Source organism: Amia ocellicauda, chromosome 23, assembly GCF_036373705.1.
Source record: "Amia ocellicauda isolate fAmiCal2 chromosome 23, fAmiCal2.hap1, whole genome shotgun sequence".
In the NCBI taxonomy this organism is placed as follows: domain Eukaryota; kingdom Metazoa; phylum Chordata; class Actinopteri; order Amiiformes; family Amiidae; genus Amia; species Amia ocellicauda.
Window position 1 is genome coordinate 783,497 of NC_089872.1, and position 24,525 is coordinate 808,021.

General features: G+C 39.2%; 1 protein-coding gene across 5 annotated transcripts in view; it reads right to left on the reverse strand.

The window, feature by feature from the left end:
- Positions 1–24,525, reverse strand: part of LOC136719449 (signal-induced proliferation-associated 1-like protein 2) — a 135,106-nt gene that overhangs the window by 57,925 nt on the left and 52,656 nt on the right. For all 5 annotated transcript variants that reach the window (XM_066697379.1, XM_066697377.1, XM_066697378.1 and 2 more), the window contains exons 3-7: positions 19,340–19,473; positions 14,279–14,467; positions 2,610–2,784; positions 2,176–2,279; positions 120–277 (exon numbers count right to left, since the gene is read on the reverse strand). In XM_066697379.1, the coding sequence (XP_066553476.1) occupies positions 120–277; positions 2,176–2,279; positions 2,610–2,784; positions 14,279–14,467; positions 19,340–19,473 (760 nt within the window). The remainder of the gene's footprint in view (positions 1–119; positions 278–2,175; positions 2,280–2,609; positions 2,785–14,278; positions 14,468–19,339; positions 19,474–24,525) is intronic.

Below are 24,525 nucleotides of genomic sequence, written 5' to 3' on the forward strand. Positions count from 1 at the left end.
TGAAATAATGTAAGTTCCATGTGGTTGTTGTTTTCTTTTTACAACCATACATGACATAGTTCTTACACAGAATGTCCTATTGCTGTCCTCCCTCTGAATTGAATGCAGGTTTCTCTTACCTGTAGCATACATTTTCAGTGCAAGGGTTGTGGACTTTGACAATGACGAACACATGCTGAAAGTGGGAGCGAATGTTTTTCGGAGTGAAGGGAAGGGCGCCGGGCTCTTGAAAGACGATTGTGACGATGTCATTTCCTATGTGCCTTTTCCTCAAGAGCTGTGACACCAACAACATAAGAAGAAAAGACAATAGTGAGAAGCTCAGTAACATACCCTGCTTGTGCAGTGAGGGGTGGGGGGAGGGGTGGCTAAGTCAAAGTTAGTGTTTTCTAGGAGCATGTGAACAGAACGATAACCACAAGTATCCTAATGCATCTTGAGACGATTAGCTTCAATAAAAAGCTGAGGGTTTGGCATCACTTTAAAAATAATGTCTTCAAGTATAAATATATATACATACATACATATATATATATATATATATATATATATATATATATATATATATATATATATACACACACACAAACACACATTTATCGCAATGATCAGCATCTGCCTTCTGTGGAAATGATCCCAGGAGTGTATAAATATCCATTTATTCATAGCTGCCTATATTAAAGTCATAAGTCAAGCTGGTGAGCTTGTTGAACTACATGAACCACAGAGGTAGAATATGTACTCAAAAGCCAATAGCTCAAAAATCCAATTCGGCATCGTTTATTCCTTCAAGTTGAACAGATTTTAGGTCAGTTTGGCAGTTTTGGCTCTGACACCAGGGCAATACACCTTATCTTACATGAGATCTTTAATATCCAAGGGATGAACAGGACTTGGGTTTAAAACTTCATCTGACAAACCTATTCTTAATAGACAACTTCTACAATCTGCAGACCAGTAACTACTATTACTATAATTGGTTATTGGGTTGGATTTGTGGTCCACCAACCTTTCTCCTAGCAGCACCTTGTTAGCAGGAGCTGGGTTGCAAAGATCTACAGCTGCTCGCTAAACATGCAGCATATATATTGACGATTAACTTGCAGCTCTCAGTTAATTAAAACTACCTGCAGCCTTCTTATCTGCATTGTAATATAGTCTTCTGCAAATTAGCTCATGATTATTACGCCTTGGCAGAAAGATTTAGAGGTCGCTCCTCTCCTTGGAGTTACTGCTCAGTCTTCAGTGAGCTTTACAACCGCACCAGTATCAGAGGAGGCGCATAGACCCATTAATCAGTGCGTTATCAAACACCGCTCACAAGCCTCCATAGTTCCAATTAATAGTCCTTGTAGCAATGCGTATTAAGCTCATTTCCGCATGCCTCCTTAGGGATGTTGTAATTAAAACCTACGATACGTGATGTGTTACCCCTAGCAACACAGCTTGCAAATGTATGCGTTGTTAACATCCTTTATAAAGAACGCAGAGATGGATGGTTACAAAGACAAGGCTTGATTGTTCAGAAGATGTTAACAAAGTGACCAGGTGTTATATATTGGGAATTGTCGAATAAAAGGCAAAGTAAAGCACGCACACTTTTAACACAATGAGGTTGGATTACATGTTCCAGACAGAATAGTGAACGGGTGACCAATCTGTGTTCAATAGAGAAGCGAAGGGTCAGTTCTTCAGATAGGGCACAATCTTGTTTATGGATTGTCACCCATTTGCTATTGGTATATCGTATGTTGTTTTCGGAATTTATTTATAGATGGAAACTGGTTTAGACAAAATGCTGCACAAAAAGTAAAGCAAAACACGAATTGGGCCAGAATCCAACATATTTATAAATGGAAGGATGTGAACTTGAATGCTTTTCAGCGGCTATCTTTTCAATGTGCTTATATTTAACAGTTCAACTATGGAGGGCTTGTACTGGGAGAGAACTATTTTTATTCATACATAACTCCGCTTTCCCTCGACCATAACACAAATATGACAAAACCCACAAACATATATAAGGATTTAAACCTCTTTTTGCTGGATGACCTGTGAAAGGCACAACACTTCAGTATGTACACAGAACCCCATAATGCTCTTGTATTCTCACCGATTCACTGAACTGCACTAAAAGAGTGATCATTTACCTATAAGAGGCCTGGGCAAACGTACCTGCTGTCTGTTGTTGGGCGTGTAGGGCAGTAATGTGGACACATGGAACATTAATTCATAATCCTTATAGGTGGTGTAAAGGGAGTGAGTTCCAGTGGAATCCGCTTAACATTGAAACAAACAAACAAATGAGTAAATGCAGATGTGATATTTTACATTGAAACAGATAATTGTATTAACATGTTCAGGAAGAATACGTTCATACAGCTTAAACTAAAAAACAAATAACTTTTATTTATGATTACAACAGCAGCACCACATACAATTTGTTTCAGATAAATCAGAGAATATTGCGCAAGAGCAAAAAGCTTTGTGGATGACGAATAACCCTATGACTATAAGCATACAGGAGGGTGTTGAGTGACTGGCTGTGTGTGTACATGTGTGCATATGTGAGCAAGAGAAAGAGTAGGAGTGGTGTAGTAGGCCCTTACTCTTATTGTCCAGCTGTGCTCTGTACTTGGTGAAGCCCTTCAACCTCACTCTTTGCCCCAGTAGGTCAAGGAACTCCTCAAAAACAGGCCCTGCGCTCTCGTTATTGTACATCTCCTCCTCCGTGCTCTGGCCAGCCTTGCAGTACAGGATACCCACCTTGTGCTGGAAGCTCAGCTGAAACCACAAACCCACAGTTAGTCGTCTGACTGGGAACCAATTTAAAACACTTTAACCCTAAGTGCTAAGTCCTAAGAGGTTGATGCTTAAAATGTATTGATTTCAGATGAGATTCATAAAAAACATTACCTTAGAATATGTTTATACAAAGCTGAAAAATGTTTTTTTGCTGTTATCAGTATTTAGAACAAGATACATTTATTCTTGTGCTGTTCTCAACAGAACTGCTGCAATTTTGCTTGGAAAAAGTCTAAAGGTCCTAGCCTTTAACTTCTAACTTTAGTAACATACATCCTTGCCCCTCCTTATCTGAAACTGAACTGAAGAAGCTTAAGACCTTTATCCACCAAATAATTCAAATAGGTAAAGTACTGAAGTGATACAAAGCAGCATGTTCCTGGTGTGGTATGGATCATGCTGGATTAGAAATGAAAAAGAATATTAAATTCTATTTTAAGCTTTGAATCAGCAGCAGCAGAGATTTCCATGATAGAACTGCTGTTAAAGCTACAGTATAACAGAAATCACATTCTGCTTGAGATAGCAGAAAACTATTGACCTTTTAAACAAGAATTCCTTTTTTGGAGGCTCACTGGGAGTTTGAGGACTTATAAAACATCTATTTAGCCTTATGGTTTTGCTGACAAACATTTAATGATGACAGCCATCATCTCACACACAAAAAAGTCTTGAAATTCAGGCACACTTCATTTATCATAACAGCTGGCAAGCATGGCAACATTCATTTGCACAGGGGTCTTAGGATCAAAGTATATCAGAAAGAAAAAAAAACATTGCATCCCTTGATTGCAGTTTTGATCGAAACCAACAGTGATCAACTTCATTCCTTGATGTATAAATCTCTGCTGCACATGGGATAGTTACATTGTTTTTGTCTGGGACATTTTTTTGTAGTGCTTTATAATTAAATCCCATTATGTACATTGAGGGATTTTGTAAGCTATAAAAATTGCACTGTGATTGCTTTGTTTACCAAAATACTTCTTTCCCTCTGTGAAAATGATAGGAAACTAGCTAGCGCATACGTCCATGCATACCCACAAAAAATCTTATTCGAGTGATCAATTAATCTACAGATCTCTGTCTGCACTTGGTAATGCATACAGTACCACTTCATACTAAGTGAATTTAATTTAAAGCTATCAATACGCATTACTCCACTGAGACGTTTAATAGCCGCGTAAGTGAGTACAGTATTCATTTGATGATGAGGAAGCCAAATATGAAAGGACAGTAATTACATTCAAAGTGCTCTCCAACGGCTTAACCCCTATACTGACATTGAACTGATAGTGGTGAATAATTCATGGACTTTCAGAGAACAAAGAAAACAAATTCCTAATTGACCAGTTCCCTATAGCTGATGTAAGGTATTTCAAAGAAGAAAAAAATAAGAAATATGCCACAATATTCTCTTCAAAAATGATACTCTACAAATTACTCAGGCAAGTTTCATTTCCTGCATCTTTATTTGTTCTTCTTACACAGGTCAAGTGATCTCAGCATGCTTCCAATGCTGTTGTCATGGTGACTTTTTCCCCCAGGGCGTTACTGTATGAAAACTGACTTAGATTAGAGAGAAACACTTCGATGTAGTTTCATTTAGGTCATTAACTTAAAAAATAAATACAGTTAGGAACAATACAAAATGAAAAGGTACATAGAAAAAGGTAATTAAAAAAAAAAAATTATTCAAAACTCAAAATAGCTTGGCCCTTCTTTTCACAAATCCCAGCCCTTATTGTATCACAGTCGATTTGCTTTATTATAACAGTACACTGGAACAAAATGTTATGGAGTCAAAGTCTGAGCAAAAACCAAAATCAAGAGCTATTAACACTGCATCGCCAGTGTCAGATTTGGATATCCAATTTTGATATAAATCACTTTGTCACTGTCACATTCCCCTATTCCATTAAACTCTGATGGACATTTAAAACTGCATTAGCTTAAAAAAAGAGAGCAACCAATGCCCTGTTCTGAATCTCTGAAAAAGAAACAGGGTTGTCAGATGCGGAGAGAGACAAGTTTGAGAAGAGCATTTTTACCACAAAGTTAAGTTTGCATTTTATTTTATTTCAAACTATGCATTTAGCAAGATAAGAACAAAAGGCTTATGTTTCTTTGTTTCAACACATGTAGATTTATTAAATTGGAAGGAAAAGTACAAAAGTTAAAATCTTTAGGGAATCCCCTGGCTGAACAGGTGACTTAGTGATTCCGCATAACTTACAGCTGTACTTTTTACATGAAGGGACCTTACGTACCCAATGACACAGAACATAGCATTTTACAATGCTGTGTAGTGCTAAGACACACTTACTCCTCATAACAAATAAATTCACATCAGCGATATGATTTTAATAGATTCAAAGTCCAAAATTAAAAGGATCTTTTCCAGAACAAACAATAACGGGAAAGTAATAAAATAATAATAATAAAGTCTGTTTCTACTCAAGTCTAATTTCATAATTATGAAGATTATGGGAAAGTGTTACCAGTATCTGTGGTTAGGAATGGTCTATGGGAGAGGGATAACTTTTTTCCTACAGGGTTTAAGACATAAGACACTTCCTACAATCCAATGCACTCTCATTATAATGTAAAAAACATAACCAACAAAACATGCACCACCATATCTGAAGCAAGTTGCGAGTGGCTGTGTAAAATGTAAATTAAAAACTGCTGCTGGATTACGACCTAAACAAGATTTTTCAGCTTGTTAGGTTTTTCCTTCTGATTATGTCCTCCCATTTTCTGGTTGTTTTTGCATATCTTGGAAATAATTCCTTAGCTTCTTTAGCCCACCTCCAACCACTTTTCCCACAAATGCGTCTGGGCAATTTGTACCATTCCTACATGTTCACTTTTTCATCACACAGCTTAGTGTTGTTCTTGAATCATTTGGATTGGTTTTCCATACTTTCTTTCACATTCCAATGATGCATGTTAATATACACATAGACACACACACTGAGATGCACTCAGTTTGCCACACAACAGGAACCCCACCTCCTGACCTTCAGTCAGAATACACAATGAGTCCCGTAATTAATGACAGTTGTGCTCCAGGTTTGCAATGCTTCCAATCTAATAGGGTAAAATAAGTATTAATGTGGTGTCCCTTTCCACAAAGTTTATATAAAAAAAAAAATTAAAAAAGTAGTAGTAAACGCGTAAAACAACCTTTCCAAATTCTAAACCTTCAGAATGAATTCTGCAATATAATTTTTATGTACAAGTAAGGTCATTATAAATGAGGCATAATAAATTCAAATATCAGCCAGTAGTTTTGCTGCAGGCTAGAGCACTTAAAATAATAATCCCCAACCTGACAACGGTGCCTCTAAGGACACGGGAAAGCAGAAAGAGGAAGTAAGTCAGTTCCAGAGGCGCTGGGAATCACACAAAGACGTACTGCACTTACCACTTCGTGTGCGCTTCCTATCTTCCCTTCAGCAATAAAAACCCATAAAGCTGCAAATGACAAAGTCACAACTTTTTTCAAATGTATTTTTCTATTCACACACAGAGGATAGACGGTAACCATGTCAAAAGAAAAACAGGCCAGGGCTTCTCTCATTGTGCCCCAACTGATTTAGCACCAAGCTTTCCGTCACGGCTCAGTTTTGTTTTTTTTGTTTTGTTACCAGCCTTCACAATTCCCCCTCAAGAAAAGAGCATCCAGAAGTGCCCCTGAAAATAATAGGAGCCTGCAAGGTATTCTAACACTCGTGTCACACAGTTTCCTGTCCATAACGATCCCCACCACCCGGCATTTCAGGACAAATCAAAATCAAGAACCACTTTGAAATTGTCACACTACAGGTGGCTTGGCTCCAGACTGTGACTCAATGGCAATAGTTTTATTTAGACTGATTTTGCGCTGCCTTCTGCATCACTGACCTCCGATTCATATACTGTAAATATACGAGTCACTGTCAAGAAGTAGTTTTTACACTCATTAATATTGCAATATGCGTCAGAAACCTCTTGGAATAAGAATTACAATCTGGATTAATGGCCGTTTTCCGATCTTCATGAAATATGTAGTAGATCATTATTGTTCTGAGCAACAATTAAATCATCACAGCATTAAAATCTGATTAGATTTCAAAGAAGAAATGTCTATGAAAGTGGTCAAATTGCCACAGGTGGATTAATATAAATAAATATTCTTTAAAGACAGAAAGGAAAAAGAAAATGAAAGTTCTCCAGAATAATGTGACCCCTTTTTCTTTTTTGTCTACAGAAGTGCATAGCTCCAAAATATAAACTGCACTAGTATAAGATATTACCATACATTTAATTAGGAGAATACATTAGGTTATATGGTAAATTACAACTGCACTGTTCTAACATATTTCGGTTCTTGCATATTAGTTATTAGATATGTTCAAATCACATTACATTTTCATTCAATTCCACTACATTCTACATACAGAACAAAATATGAACTTGTAACACTTCAATACAATTTTCAAACTGGAACTGATATCTCTGTATAATACAATAATTATTTGAAACATGACTGCATATTAAACCGATCAGCCATAACATTATGACCACCTGCCTAATATCGTGTAGGTCCCCCTTTTGCCGCCAAAACAGTCCTGCCCCGTCGAGGCATGGACTCCACTAGAACTCTGAAGGTGTGCTGTGGTATCTGGCACCAAGTCGTTAGCATCAGACCCTTTAAGTCCTGTAAGTTGCCAGGTGGGGCCTCCATGGATCGGACTTGTTTGTCCAGCACATCCCACAGATGCTCAATTGCATTGAGATCTGGGGAATTTGGAGGCCAAGTCAACACCTTGAACTCGTGATTCATCAGACCAGGCCACCTTCTTCCATTGCTCCGTGGTCCAGTTCTGATTCTCACATGCCCATTGTAGGCACTTTCGGCAGTGGACAGGGGTCAGCATGGGCACCCTGACTGGTCTGCGGCTACGCAGCCCCATACGCAACAAACTGCGATGCACTGTGTGTTCTGACACCTTTCTATCAGAACAGAATTAACTTTTTCAGCTATTTGAGCTACAGTAGCTCGTCTGTTGGATCGTACCACGCAGGTCAGCCTTCACTCCCCACGTGCATCAATGAGCCTTGGCCGCCCATGACCCTGTCTCCGGTTCACCGCTTTTCCTTCCTTGGACCACTTTTGATAGGTACTGACCACTGCAGACTGGGAACACCCCACAAGAGCTGCAGTTTTGTAGATGCTCTGACCCAGTCGTCTAGCCATCACAATTTGGCCCTTGTCAAAGTCGCTCAGATCCTTACGCTTGCCCATTTTTCCTGCTTCTATCAACTTTGAGGACAAAATGTTCACTTGCTGCCTAATATATCCCACCCACTGACAGGTGCCATGATAACAAGATTATCAGTGTTATTCACTTCACCTGTCAGTGGTCATAATGTTATGGCTGATCGGTGTATATTATATTATATGCGCTTTTGGGTTTTATCTTGGTACTATGGCACTAATAAGCTTCTGTTTAGATCAAGGCATTATTTATTTGCATGGATAATTCCACATTTGATAATTTTACATAATTAATGAAAAGTGTAATTTAAATTTCAGAATAGCATCCGATGGAATTCTGACGCATTTTCTTTTTCAAAATCCTTGATCACTAGTGAGCAGCCATTCAGTAATCTTTTAAAAGTCAGCGATCCAGCCCAGTGAAGCCCAATACACTGCCTCCCCTGTTTCATCTCGGCTTTCATCTTCAAAAGCTCTGCTCTTCAGCTGACCAAGAATGATGCACTTAAGAGAGGTTTAAAATGTGGGGATTTCATTTTGCCCTTTCCACACACAGGATTTACAAAAGTGTCAAAAGATTCAACCCGTTTCACCCTATTTTGTAAAACGAGGAATACTTTAAATTGTATTCTTTAAAAGTCCTTTCGTTAAAGATTATTATTGTTACGTAACAGCATCCAGGGTTAAGTATGAGGTTCTCAGAAAGATAGTTAATAGATGGGTTCCTTTTTCTGAGTACTGTTACATTATCTCCTCATTTGTCTCCCTGAATGTATTCTGTAGTTCTAGGCAGGCGTTAATGAACTTAAGTGACAAAGATGGCATTCAAGAGGAGATGAAAAACTAAACTTTAAAACTCCGGCTATGAATATAGATATATAAAAAATATTTAAAAAGAAACTGAATTTTCAGGCGAAGACAATGTGTATTACTTCACAGCAGGCTCCAGAATATTATAGCACTAATAGAGTAGTCTATGAAAAGACTGTAGAAAAAACAATGTGGCATAAATTACATTTTTGAAATAGGAGCAGATCCACAAAGATGAGTGTTTTTATGCTTGTGCGTGTGTGTGTGTGTGTGTGTGCGTGCATGTGCGTGTCTGTGTGTGTGTTGTGACATTGGTACAGCTGTCCTTGAGTATACGATCCAATAACAATGCTTTAAAATGGGGCTTCATTAAGTGTAGTGAAGGGAAGGAAAAGGGAAATGACAGACAGCAATTGAAGCATTTGTGCATCTGAAATATACAGGCATTTTCATTGAAGTGAAGCACAGACCTCAGGGTGGAGCAACAGATTCCTTGTGTAATGCAAAATAACCTAATTTACGATGTATCACTCGTTGAAAACTGAAGTGCTAAGCCGGATATATTGTAATATGCCTGGGGATTAATTTTTGTTTTCACTCCCTCTTTCCAGTTTGGGGAAAACTGGCTAGACTAGTGTAACTAGAGTCTTGTTTCTATTGCAGCTCAGCACAGAACATCTAATGCCAATCCAGGCAAACTAGTCGATATGGGCTTGTTCATATGAAGAACCTTATTTAATACTAGCGTGATGTGAGAGGATTAATCATAAAGAACATATTTTTTTAATACAACCATATAAATATACAACTTATATAAATATAAGCTTTGTTTGTGTGTTTATGTAAATAGGTATATATATTATACACTTTTAGGTTTATAAATACCATCGTCATGTTTCCATTTGTTTTGACATACCGAGTCTTTTCCAGGTCAGCAAATCTTATTTTATTTTCACATCTTTTATGTGGTCTTCTTCCAAGTCTTTTTAATCTCTTGGGATCCATTCAATAGATTCATCTGTCCATTTTTAGTATGTTCTTCTTGCAATGTGTCCATTGCCGTTTTAACAGTTTCTCTCTTTCAATGAGGTCATATGATTGTTTCTTCTCACATCTGTTTAACTGTGTTGTTTGAGTTCTGGAAAGGGTTTTAGAGCCCCAAGTGAACATGGTTAGTATCCTTTGATCTAGATCTATATGCATTTAAATACTGTGTGTATATATATATATATATATATATATATATATATATATATATATATATATATATATATATATATATATATATATATCCCCTTGCTGGCACTCTCACACCCAATCAGACAGTTCACTGCATTGTGCCTGAGGGGAAGAGCAGGAGCGTGTGTCGTGAGCTGTAAGAGCAGAGAGGGAGAGCTAACCGATTTATTGCGGGTTTACCAGGTTTTTGACTTTTTGAGAACCTGATCTGGCTACCAGTCATGGATTGTAAGAGGACTACAATCACAAACATGATCCTGGATATCCATCCACGATCTTGACTATGTGACTTGGACCTGATGCCTCGTCTTCTATAGGGAAGCCATGTATTGACCCGAAGCTAGATTGGGAGTTCTGTAATAAATATAGTCCTGGCCCTACAGCAGGACTAGGTTTTGATTTCTGTTTTTAGAGCCTTTGTAAAGTCTACTTTTATTTTCACACCTTTAGTATTCCTCAAACCAATCCTTCTGTCAAATCATCAATCCTCATCCACAAAGACAGACACCTCCGACCCCTGCTGTCACATACATCTCTTTCTCTCGATCTCTCTGTATGTATATGTATAGTAGATATATACACTTGCTTTGTTTTTTAAAGACTTGCCAAACATTCAAATAGCAATGCATATTCAGCTGTGGGGATGGACTATGAATAACACTAATGGGGGAGGGGAATTTTTTCTTTCCCAAAACACTAAGACAGAATTCAGATTTTCAATCCCCAAAGGAAATGAGTCCTCATTAATAAGGCTTTGTAAATGTCCTCTTGGCTAACTCGTACAACATATTTCATGTTGCGATTGATCTACCCTAATACATCTCTCAGATTCCTATCGGTTCAATTACAGCATAACAATGGATGTTGTCTATTCCTAACCTGGCCCAGGACATTTTTTGTAATATCAATAGGTAGCCTGTGTTACTTCTCAGTAACCGGATTCAATATACTTTAGATTTTATCAGAGTTCTACACTGACAAATGTCTGGCTATCAATTACTCTTCTTCTTTTTCATTTTAAAAACACAAATAGTATTACATTACATATCAAAACATCAATATGGGGGTGGGGGACTATTAAAAATCTTAAGAAGAAAAAAAATGATGGAAACTGGAGAAGCAATCCTATACTTCCTTGAGTTTTCTCATTGTAAAGTGGTTGCTGGGCCAGTTGGTCATCCCATGAATGAATGGACCAAGGTAATCATGCATGGTCATTCCAATAAACATGTTTAATAATATACCTCATTATATCTGATAACTGATCAATTGCTATGGCAGAGCTGCTAACTCAGGAAATGACGTTAATTAGTACTAAGTTCCCTTCAGCTTGGCTCCATGTGTCCCACACATTCCAACAAAATGGGGCACAGTACCAAACAGGAGGTGAAATCAGCTTTTGATGTGGTCTGCTAATAGAAATCAGCTGATTGAAACAGTCAGTCTTAGGGCTACACCAAATCATAACTTGACATGACCTACAGGCAAATTGCAAAGTACAAATCTGTACCGTATCACCATTCGATTATTGTTAGATAAATTACTTCTACTATTTATACATCAAAAGGCAATATAGTACAACTTTGAGATTTGTGGGTGGGTCAAAGTGTTTAATTGGTCTAGCCCATATGTTTGCTTGACATATGCCAGACAAACACAATAAGTCTATATCTTGTATATAACACAGGGGACAGAGAGGTATAAAGTTTAACTGGCTATAAAGAGACAGCCTAAGGTCACATTCCTCTTTAGAAGCTGGACACATAAGACCGTACATTAGCTGATACTCATAACAGAAAGTAAAATGGAAATCGGTGAGAGATTGGGGATTTAAATAATGTAACACAAAACATTCCTTAACATGTCCTTCAGATTCTTGTGACTTAATGACTCCAGATGAAGGCAATTAAATACAAATGTACTACATTGTAAATGAGGCAAGTATTTCACAGGACCTAAGGACTCCAACAATGCAATACTAGATCGCTTCCCACTACCTTTTGATAGATCACTGTGACATCCCTGCCGCAGTTAGTATATATTCTAAAGCAGTGGGACGAGTTGATCTATAGGATCTAGGAGTTGATCAGGAACTCTGTTGGCCATAAAATATTGTATTGATCTTATTACCTTTATTATATGGTGCACATATAGAACATTGTTTGTTTTTGCTGGATGAAGGCATCTTCAAGTTGACTTAAAATAATATATCCAATGCTGTTCTCTCTGGACCACTGTGGAATGCTCTAAACATTGTGAAAAGGAATATTATCATGAATTACATTGTTGTCTAACCGCCATCAGAAATGATGCCTTTCACCAAAACCACCTAGTCCATATGCTGAGAAACACACCCACACAATCACAATGTCACATCAACACTGAACAGAAGATGCACTATGGCTCGAAATCTATGCTACCAGCACACAAACACACACACACTCGATCGTAAGCAACCAGTGTATAGCAGGACCCCACGGGACACTCACCATTCTTCTATACACTGTTGAAAATTATATTGGGACCACTGTAGCCATTTCAGTGCATCTCTGGCTTGTGGGCGGCTGTCCTTTGATTCAATCCTTGTGTGTGCAGTTCCCTAACAACAGTGTTTCCAGAAACACCTGTGCAGCCATTCATTTCCTGAGTCAAAGCTTTTAGGCCCCAGAAAAAAGACTTTGATCTGCATGTCTGTTGTGTCATCATTTCGGGGTTTCCCTCTTATACTCTGGTACAAACTCCCCACAGCGTACTTTGGGAACCATAAAGACTGCAATATTATTGATGACTGGCAACTGGCACAATTCTGGCAACCGATTACCATTCCTGTACATACAGGCCACAGCAAGCTCTGACAGATATGTAGATGGCCTGTAACTACATTTACACTACATAGCACACAACTTCTGGTAGAATCCATTATTGGCAGAGAGAGGGGTAATCTAACACATTCAGCAATACACTACATTTGTAATGAGGAAGGAATTTTCATGTAATGACCTTTCACTTCACACTAGTGCTTAATTTTCTGTATTGTAGACTTAATGATAGTCTGCGTGTTAATTTTTACCAAGCTTCACCTCGCACCAGTAATTATAAGCCAGTGAGAGTGTAGTATAAAATTAAAATGGAAAGAAAAGAAATCAGCAGTGAGATTTTGATTTATTGTTCTTGCTTCCATGAATAAAAGAGTAAATTGCAACGTGACCCGAGAACTGAATTTGATTATTTTGCATTACACTAACATTGTTTGTTACATACTCTCTTCCCTTTTATATAGGGCTGCCAAAACATGCAGCGTGGATTGTCTGCCATTCAAGTCAAAACATAGCAAAAACTGCTGTTAATAAAGTCTTCATTAGAAAGATGAAGCACATCAGATCTCTCTAAGGGCGAGAAACAAAACAAACAAAACATAAAAAGGCAAAGCTGAAACTTTGCACCATTATATGCTGCATTTACCCCAGACATCAACTTTGTTAGTAACTTATTGTTACATTTTAAAAAATACTAAAAAATAAAAATAAAATTCAAGACTTCTGAAAGCAGTCATTAATTAACTAAAACACAGGAAGAGTTCTTGCCAGCTGTTACACTGATTATTTGCTTTATTACTACAATTTATTACTTTATTACTACTACTCAGAGAGACTGAGGGAACTGAACCTTTTCACCCTGGAACAGAGGAGACTACATGGAGACTTGATTCAAGTCTTCAACATCATGAAAGGCATCGACCACATCAAACCATAGGAGCTTTTCCAGATCAGCAGGGACACACGCACCCGGGGACACAAATGGAAACTGGGCTTCAAGGTATTCAAGACAGAAAACAGGAGACACTTCACACAGAGAGGCGTCACAATCTGAACAAACTCCCCAGCGATGTGGTTGAAGCTGAAAATCTGAGAACATTCAAAAATAGACTGGATAGGATCCTTGGATCACTTAGTTATTAATGGACACCAAACAAGCATGATGGGTCGAATGGCCTAATTGTGGCTCAAAATAGACAAGTCATCAAGAAAGACATAATTCTAATACATTGTAATATATTTGGGTTCTGCCATCTTCTGAAAAAGAACAGCAATACTGCCCCATGAAAGTTTGCTTTCTTTTGGGACAGCAAAGGACAAGCCCCGGCGATTGCAAACCTACCCCTTGCTCGTCCAGCTTCAGCAGTTGTTCGGGGACTTTGGGCGAGTTGAGAGCCAGCCTCAAGCACTGGATATTGAGCTCAGGTATAACGTACTCCAGCACTTCCTTCAGGGGCAACCCTCTTGCAGTGCCGTGTCGGGTGGTGGCTGGGACCGCATCCTCCAGTATGGCCCCTCTAAGGGTGGTGAGCTGGAGGGAATGCAGAAAAGGAAGGGGGCAGAGAGAGAAGGAAATATGCGAGAGAAGGAGGAGAAGTCATTAATAATTCATACCCACACACCCACATTGATCCCCTGCTGATTCTGTACATTTGCCCACTGACAAAGAAATGATCAGTCTATAATTTTAATGGTAGGTGTGTTTTAACAGTGAGAGACAGAATAACCACAAAAAAAAAACACATTTCAAAAAAGTTATGAATTGATTTGCATGTTAATGAGGGAAATAAGTATTTGTCCCCTTCGACTTAGTACTTGGTGGCAAAACCCTTGTTGGCAATCACAGAGGTCAGATGTTTCTTGTAGTTGGCCACCAAGTTTGCACACATCTCAGGAGGGATTTTGTCCCTCTCCTCTTTGCAGATCCTCTCTAAGTCATTAAGGTTTCGAGGCTGACGTTTGGCAACTCGAACCTTCAGCTCCCTCCACAGATTTTCTATGGGATTAAGGTCTGGAGACTGACTAGGCCACTCCAGGACCTTAATGTGCTTCTTCTTGAGCCACTCCTTTGTTGCCTTGGCTGTGTGTTTTGGGTCATTGTCATGCTGGAATACCCATCCACAACCCATTTTCAATGCCCTGGCTGAGGGAAGGAGGTTCTCACCCAAGATTTGACGGTACATGGCCCCGTCCATCGTCCCTTTGATGCGGTGCAGTTGTCCTGTCCCCTTAGCAGAAAAACATCCCCAAAGCATAATGTTTCCACCTCCATGTTTTACGGTGGGGATGGTGTTCTTGGGGTCATAGGCAGCATTCCTCCTACTCCAAACATGGCGAGTTGAGTTGATGCCAAAGAGCTCGATTTTGGTCTCATCTGACCACAACACTTTCACCCAGTTCTCCTCTGAATCATTCAGATGTTCATTGGCAAACTTCAGACGGGCCTGTACATGTGCTTTCTTGAGCAGGGGGACCTTGCAGGCGCTGCAGGATTTCAGTCCTTTATGGCGTAGTGTGTTACCAATTGTTTTCTTGGTGACTATGGTCCCAGCTGCCTTGAGATCATTAACAAGATCCTCCCGTGTAGTTCTGGGCTGATTCCTCACCGTTCTCATGATCATTGAAACTCCACGAGGCGAGATCTTGCATGGAGCCCCAGACCGAGGGAGACTGACAAGTTATTTTGTGTTTCTTCCATTTGCGAATAATCGCACCAACTGTTGTCACCTTCTCACCAAGCTGCTTGGCGATGTTCTTGTAGCCCATTCCAGCCTTGTGTAGGTCTACAATCTTGTCCCGGACATCCTTGGACAGCTCTTTGGTCTTGGCCATGGTGGAGAGTTTGGAATCTGATTGATTGATTGCTTCTGTGGACAGTGTCTTTCATACAGGTAACGAGCTGAGATTAGGAGCACTCCCTTTAAGAGAGTGCTCCTAATCTCAGCTCATTACCTGTATAAAAGACACCTGGGAGCCAAAAATCTTGCTGATTGACAGGGGATCAAATACTTATTTCCCTCATTAACATGCAAATCAATTTATAACTTTTTTGAAATGCGTTTTTCTGGATTTTTTTGTTGTTATTCTGTCTCTCACTGTTAAAATACACCTACCATTAAAATTATAGACTGATCATTTCTTTTTCAAGTGGGCAAACATACAAAATCAGCAGGGGATCAAATACTTTTTTCCCCTCACTGTACATTAAAACAGTAGATATTAAACACCTACATTAAAACAGAATATTACAATATTACAAAGAATCATTACGATACACCACATCCATTCATATTTGACTGAGAAAAATGACATGGGTGTTGGTTCTTTCGTTTGGCCTGGGGCTCTAGCGGAGAGTTTGGCTGTGCCCGGTAGCGCTGGCTGAATGTCTTTTGACAGGGAAAGGATATCAGGCTGGGGCTGTAGCAACAGGTTGAAGCCTTTCCATCAAAAATAATATACTTGGCACTGCTATTAACACTGTTACCTGAGGCCATTTGTGAATGAAAAACAGTATGTTGGAACCCTTCACTATTACTCTGATAGCAGCTTCACTTACTCGGCTATGTAGGTAACTACTTATATTGTTAAAATATGTATGCATAATGAATATACACTCACCTAAAGGATTATTAGGAACACCATACTAATACTGTGTTTGACCCCCTTTCGCCTTCAGAACTGCCTTAATTCTACGTGGCATTGATTCAACAAGGTGCTGAAAGCATTCTTTAGAAATTTGGCCCATATTGATAGGATAGCATCTTGCAGTTGATGGAGATTTGTGGGATGCACATCCAGGGCACGAAGCTCCCGTTCCACCACATCCCAAAGGTGCTCTATTGGGTTGAGATCTGGTGACTGTGGGAGCCAGTTTAGTACAGTGAACTCATTGTCATGTTCAAGAAACCAATTTGAAATGATTCGACCTTTGTGACATGGTGCATTATCTTGCTGGAAGTAGCCATCAGAGGATGGGTACATGGTGGTCATAAAGGGATGGACATGGTCAGAAACAATGCTCAGGTAGGCCGTGGCATTTAAACGATGCCCAATTGGCACTAAGGGGCCTAAAGTGTGCCAAGAAAACATCCCCCACACCATTACACCACCACCACCAGCCTGCACAGTGGTAACAAGGCATGATGGATCCATGTTCTCATTCTGTTTACGCCAAATTCCGACTCTACCATCTGAATGTCTCAACAGAAATCGAGACTCATCAGACCAGGCAACATTTTTCCAGTCTTCAACTGTCCAATTTTGGTGAGCTTGTGCAAATTGTAGCCTCTTTTTCCTATTTGTAGTGGAGATGAGTGGTACCCGGTGGGGTCTTCTGCTGTTGTAGCCCATCCGCCTCAAGGTTGTACGTGTTGTGGCTTCACAAATGCTTTGCTGCATACCTCGGTTGTAACGAGTGGTTATTTCAGTCAAAGTTGCTCTTCTATCAGCTTGAATCAGTCGGCCCATTCTCCTCTGACCTCTAGCATCAACAAGGCATTTTCGCCCACAGGACTGCCGCATACTGGATGTTTTTCCCTTTTCACACCATTCTTTGTAAACCCTAGAAATGGTTGTGCGTGAAAATCGCAGTAACTGAGCAGATTGTGAAATACTCAGACCGGCCCGTCTGGCACCAACAACCATGCCACGCTCAAAATTGCTTAAATCACCTTTCTTTCCCATTCAGACATTCAGTTTGGAGTTCAGGAGATTGTCTTGACCAGAACCACACCCCTAAATGCATTGAAGCAACTGCCATGTGATTGGTTGTTTAGATAATTGCATTAATGAGAAATTGAGCAGGTGTTCCTAATAATCCTTTAGGTGAGTGTATAAAGACACAACAGCATACATTATTACTCTAGGTGTAAATACATAGCAAGTACATAATTACTCCGTACCTACAGCACACAATTGTCCACTTAAAAAGTGTTGCCACAAAATGAATGAGTACCTTATATTCAATCTATTGCTGATTTGAGGTGGGCTAACTGTGACTAGGATCCTCAGCATGCTGTACAAACACCACCCCTGCAGACTACTTGGTCCCTGTGAGCTCAGCTGTGTTAACAATGAGAGCCTCATTAGTTCTCCCAGCGATGCTAGCTCTGCTGTTTGTGTCGTGGACTTGCAAACGTGAACGCAAACGGTTCACATGAATCTGCTCATGAATAAGACATGTGGATAGCCCAAGTGCAAACAGGGTTAGCACTGTGCAGCTAATTGATTGTAAGGCCAGGATAGCAGTGGACTTTTTCATGGCCCAGCAATGGTGTAATGCTGAATTGTCAAATCACCATTTGATTCACCAGAATGACACAAAATATGACTGCACATGATGGATCTTCAGAGAATGTTTTTCATGCTTTCAAAATATTGTTGCAGCTATGATTCAGTGTTGCTGTTTTGCCCCATGTATCCTGATAAGGGAACACAACTTTATAACTAGTGGGCAGAAAAAATATTTTAAAAATACTGGAAAACAGAGGGAAGCTTCCACATCAAAAAGGCAATGTATCCCACTATCAAGGGGAGTCCAAAACCACCGACTAAAGAGTGTAAAAGATGATAACTGTAGGCAGGATTGTAATAAACTTGGCAAAAACTGAATATCAATGTAAATTATAGAGCTTAGATTTTGAAAGGCACTTAATTTTAAAAGCACTTTTTTAAATCCTGTAGAAACCATATATGGAGATTAATTTGCAATCTTCTCTACATCTTGAAAAAGATCATTTTCAGTGCATTCAACGCTTGATGAACCCTACAGAATATAGTCTCTGTAACAAGGGAAGACACGTCTTTTCAGATTAAACAGCCTTAGAGCACCCATATCGGTCTTCTTCATTTAATTCACTGTAATGTGTAGAGGATTTTTTTTGTGTGTTGTTGTCATCCCATTATGTATTTGTTAAACATTCTATGTTAGCAATTGTTAAACCATGTAAGTCACCGTAAAGGCATCTACTAAATAACTGAATTATCATGATTCTATATATGATGATGATGATAATTCTGAAAGAAGGGATCACAAAACTACAAACCTTCAAGTCTTTTTATGTCTCCAACACAACTGTTCAATCCCATTTCATGACAACAATTAAATGGGTCAAGATATGCTATTAATAACTTATCAAGACTTTGTTCAAAACACGCTCAAGAGAAAGTTCTCAGAGAAAATGATGTCATAAAATTGACAAATCCAGGTTTTTGGTGTAGTACACAATAACCAAAAAAAAAAAATTTACATTTCAGAAACTCAAACTTGCTTAAAGGTTAAAACGAATAAAACACTTGACAAGAAGCATAAGGGGAGGTCAATGTTATTTTAGAGCGACTCTCAATGCAATGTCTTGAATTCACTTATGTTTTACGCTGTAATATAAAAAGGGCAGACCCTTACCTCGCTAGTCCTGAAAGTGATGCGGTAGTTATACTGCATGGCATCCTTCTCTCTGGCTTCCTCCAGCTTTTCCCTGCGGACACTCACAGCCACTGGCCCCAGATTCTCATCAACCCCAAAGTAGTTCTGATGCTCTGCGAAGCGAAGAAAAGAACAAGGGTTTCGTAAAGCTCATACCTTTGACACAACAGTAGGCTTGACAGTTTCAACACATTAGCTAGAATCTAGTTCATTAGGGAGGATCCATGTGTGTTATGTGGTCCCCATATTTTTGTATTTTTCCATGTTATGATACTTTCACTCTGATTTTCAAATGGGCCAAGATGAGAAACTGGTTGGCTACATACTTTAAAGGTAGAGAAATTTGATGAATTTTTTATGCCACAGAAATATAGTTTTAGAAACTACTTTCGCCCCTTTTGAACATTATGCAATTTGTTTAGTTTTTTTCCAAATCAAATCCCCAAACGGTACTAGCCTTTGAACTTATGTACTTAACACAATTTCTGGCGAATTACAAAATCACACACGCAAACACACTATACATATTTTATGGTGGAACACGTACTCCTCAAAACCAGGCTATTTAAAATTCATATAATGCCATTTAATTTGCCTCCCAAACGCTCAAGCCATCTAGCTGTCTCCAGCTTGGAAAACATTGCACACAATTAATATTAAACAATTTATACCCACGGTGTTGATTAATTTGCTTTTAATGCTCTTAAAATCATCCCAAAATGTGGAGCCTGCTTCAGCAGAAAAGACCACAGAGCCCAGTGCTCAGAACAAAGACTGATGGTTTTGACTGCTGTGAGGGAAAATTCACATATCTGTTTCAGAGCGTTTTCTAGGTGGCAGATGGTACCATCAAAATGCTGACGAGGTTCTTAATCTGATTAGCAATCTAAATACATGACAGATCCTTCAGTGGATTCAATAATAAATGTTTTATTATTACTCTCATAGTCTGCTGGTTCTGCCTGAACTTTGTGCTAGCCCTGCTTTCAATGGAAAGTACTGTAGGTCTATCAACACTTTGTATAATTTATTGGGGATTATATGTATACAAATGAAGGATAAAAAAAAAAAAATCTGTTAATCCACAGGTATCAAACCCTGCTCTTGTGGAGTCCCCATCCAGCAAGTTGTATAGTTTTGTATAGGTCACAATTAAGGAAGACTTGGAAACATTACATTCTAATCAAATAGGCAGATTTAGTGCTACATCACCCTAATCTTACAACACCTGTAGCCAATGGACCACATTTCCATTAACTCAACAAGCTACTTTCTTATTTAAATCAATGACCAAAATTGACCCGATATATTGCCTATCTTGAAATAAAATCAATATTAACTGGATTTGGGCTCTCCGGGACCAGTACTAAACATCCCGTCTTTAAACACTTTTTCTACATCAGAACAAAAACTCAATTTAAAAAAACACTCCTGTACAATGCAATTTCTTATCCCTGTTACACTAAATACATATGGGTACTTATAAGACATTCTGAGTTCCTCCTCTGGACTATACTTTAAAAGAGAGGATTTAAAATGGTAAAGCTCAGAAGCTCAGAAGATCTGTTAGCCTAAAATGTCAAGAGCTGGCAATTTGTTCAGCTGTATGACAGGGTTTAGATTACAAGCTCTCCCGATACTCTCGGTGCTACCTCAGCAGCCTCATTATCTAACCACAACTGAGGCAGGGATTTCACAGGCAGAGAACGATATGCCATTCGAGACTGCAATTCTTAAACATCAGCTTAAACATCACATGGACATTAAAGGCCCCGGTGACAAATTACCTATTAGCTCCTGCCTTGATCTGTCCACCTGTCTCTAGGAAGTCCGTCTGCGTTTGAACTAAAAAGGAGCAATGTGGGACCTATTGTAATCTAGCACCAGTAACCTGTTTAAAGGAAATCGCAAACTGGCCGTCATTTACTGAACCCCTCTTGGATCATCAATGACTATTTCCTGCACGTTAATCTTAGGGTCGGTGTGTTTGACCTTGACTCTGAAGAGCCTTTTCTCAGTTCATGCCAGACTTGTGTTTAATAGCTTTAACAAACCCCACACCTTATCTACTTAACTCGGCCCTTGGCTCCAAAACTAACCATCTTCTAAAGGAACTTGAAACACCCTGTGATTGATCGTGTAATTTCAGTATGCTAGACACTTGAGGATTGTCAGCTTTGTGTTTGAAACCAGAGCAAAGAGTCTGCTGAAGCAACCCTCATACTGCAGTAAATTAATTGCAAGAATGGAGAGAGGAAAGAAAAAACATCTAAATGGGGCAATATGACAGCTTATAGTCATTTTATAGTGAAGATTAAAATATGGTTAAGGATACAGGTTGGGTGTAATGTATATCTGTTAGGCCAAACAGTACCTTAAGGGTTGAGCACTAAGAAAAGCTCTCTTTTTGCTTGGTTAAGCAGGGTACTATACAAATGCTAAAGGCATGGGATTTTGTTCCCCTCCTCACCAAGATTCTGCAGGTTTACTTGATATTACTGCTGAATTTGACATAACAGTAAAGAATGTCAAAAAAGATATCCTAAAAATGTAGAACCAATGACCAGATAATACTACTCTGTCTAGTGATATGCAGTGTTTGGTCTGGAAGAATATCAAAGTAACAGCAGGATGCAAAAAAAACCTCTCCTACAGTCCTACAGTGAAGCTTGAAATCTTCAGATAGCTTCTTCCGATTTTCTGTTATACATTTGTTATATAATAAAAACAAGCCACAAAGGGAGCTATCTGAAGATTTGTGTGTGTGCATTTCCTTTGCTTAAGCCAGACATTGACGGCAGCTTTCAGTGAGTGAAGAGAGATGTCAAAGCAGATTTTAGTGAACATGTCAGTGGCCTTGCAAGCCGGGCACGATTCCTTTCCCTGCTTGAGGAAATCCAGGCTGATGTGGAGAGCAGAGGCCCTGCCGTACAAGACGCTGGCTGCCTAAACACTTCGGCGGAGGCAGAGATTCTGACAGCAAGAACCGGCCAATTTACCGTGAAGACAGGAGGAACGCTCATTCAACGTGACTGACAGTAACATACTTGTCAGCAACTGTAGCTTGTCTGCTGTCTTATGGTGAGGCTAATTAAGGTTGTGAAGGAAAATGAGAGTGTGCATCGGGAGCAATACCGTGCACAGCTTTAACCACTTCAGGTCTCCGAAAGGAGCCTTCGAGAGCTCGGCCATGGAAGCTAACTTACATTCTTTGATTGTGCTTTTCATTTTCGTTCTCACCAGCATTCATTTATCCATTAGCATGTCGAGTGTCTGAATCCCGTGGCCAAAGAAGCTACACGTTTGATATACTGCCTGATTGCTAGAGAGATTGATTTTAACCTCTTAGTTCCACAGCACAATACAGCTGCTGTTTTGCAAGTACAGGAAAGCAATTCCCTATTTCCAGCAAAAAAACAATCCCAAAAACATGATAACAGCTCAGCATTGAATCTTATTACCAGAAAACAAGAGTTTCTGTGAAAAAGATGACAGATACAGAACAGACTTCCCTGTGTAACACAATAGCCTATGTGGAAGCGCATTCCAGGGGGCACACTAGAAACCTCTAGGTTCAGATCAGATGTTGATTACAGCATAACAAGTGCTACCAGCGTATCATTGAATAAGAGTGCAAAGATCCTTTTCTTATGCCATCAAAAGCAAACGAATGATTACCTTTTCTTATTTTTCAACAAATACAATAATGTTACAAAACTAGGCATTTTGCAAATTATGTTGTCCAAGATTGGATACTTACAAACTCAGTGTTCACCAGTGGAAATACTGTGCAAACTGAGCAGTGCTTTATGCAAACAAGGGTTGATCTGTCTGGGAGCCAGGCAGAAAGTCTAGGCTGAGAAGGAACACAAGCCCACGTTAAGGGTCAGCTTAATCCATCACCCTTCTAGAGGAGCTAGCAGTGTGCAAATGTTGATAAAGTCAGTCTTGGGGACGAAAGTCAATATTTTTATCTTGGAATTTAAGACCTCAAACGTAAAGTTCAAGGAACGCATCAGAGTAAAATAACACCACCCAGGTTTTTAATTAAGCCAAAGACAAACTTAGTAAATTTAGTAATAAACTCTTTAACAATCACACTGGAATAATGTGTCCTTTACAGTATGCTGAAAGCCATTGACTAATGAGCTTTCATGCATAAAGCGGTCACATCCTGGAGCTGCCTGTGAGAATCAGAGCAGAGGCCAAAGGTCATGTTCCAAGAGTTCAGGTTTCACAACTCTGCTACCCCAACACTCCCTCCGGGCTCCCCAGCGTCTAGAGATGCGAGACAGGGTCATGGTCCCCTCTCCCCCTACCGCCCCATCTCAGCAACTTTGCAGCTGACCTCTCCCTCTATATTCATTTTATACACATGAAGAATAATACATCTAGTGACCGCAGGAAGAGTCTCCTCCTACACCATGGTGATAATGACAACGTTACTGTGTGACAGCAGTGCTCTCCAGCTACATGCTTACAACTTGCAAGTTGTAATGTGCAATGTGCAAAATTATGCTGTTTTTTATTTCTAATTTATACTTGTTTGCAGGGTTTATTAAGCACTAATACATTAAATTGAAATAATGGATTTTAATTATACAAATAAGCATCTTTTCTCTCTCTCTTTATATATATTTTTATATTACTTTTATCAACTTTCCCCAGAGGAGCTGGATGTCAAGTCTAACACAATAAGATCTGCTGTAGCCCTGGGACATCCACCCTAACATTGTTGCTTAAATTGCAACAGTTAAAAACCATGAAAGGAAATGGTTGATTGGACCGATCTTTAACTCTTGGAGATAAAAGCCTCTTTCAAAGCTAGAAACTGGATAAGAAGCACCTGTTTCAGAAGTAATGACAGCAGGGCTCCGGTTTGTGGGTTCAAGAGCCCATGACAGAAACATGACACTACATTCACCTGCACCACTGGACAACAAGCATTTCAATAAAAAGTTTAGAATCTCCCAAACAAACATACAAATAACAGTAAGTGATATGTTGAAATACTACACATAAAATACAATTGTTAATGTTTTAAATCAATAAATATACATGAGCTCTTGGTCAGGTTACATTAATGGTATGCATGAGGTTTAGAATGAAGCCTTTGCCTTGATCCACCTGTTTTATGCAGCCGTTTGGTTAGAAAATGCTGTTGG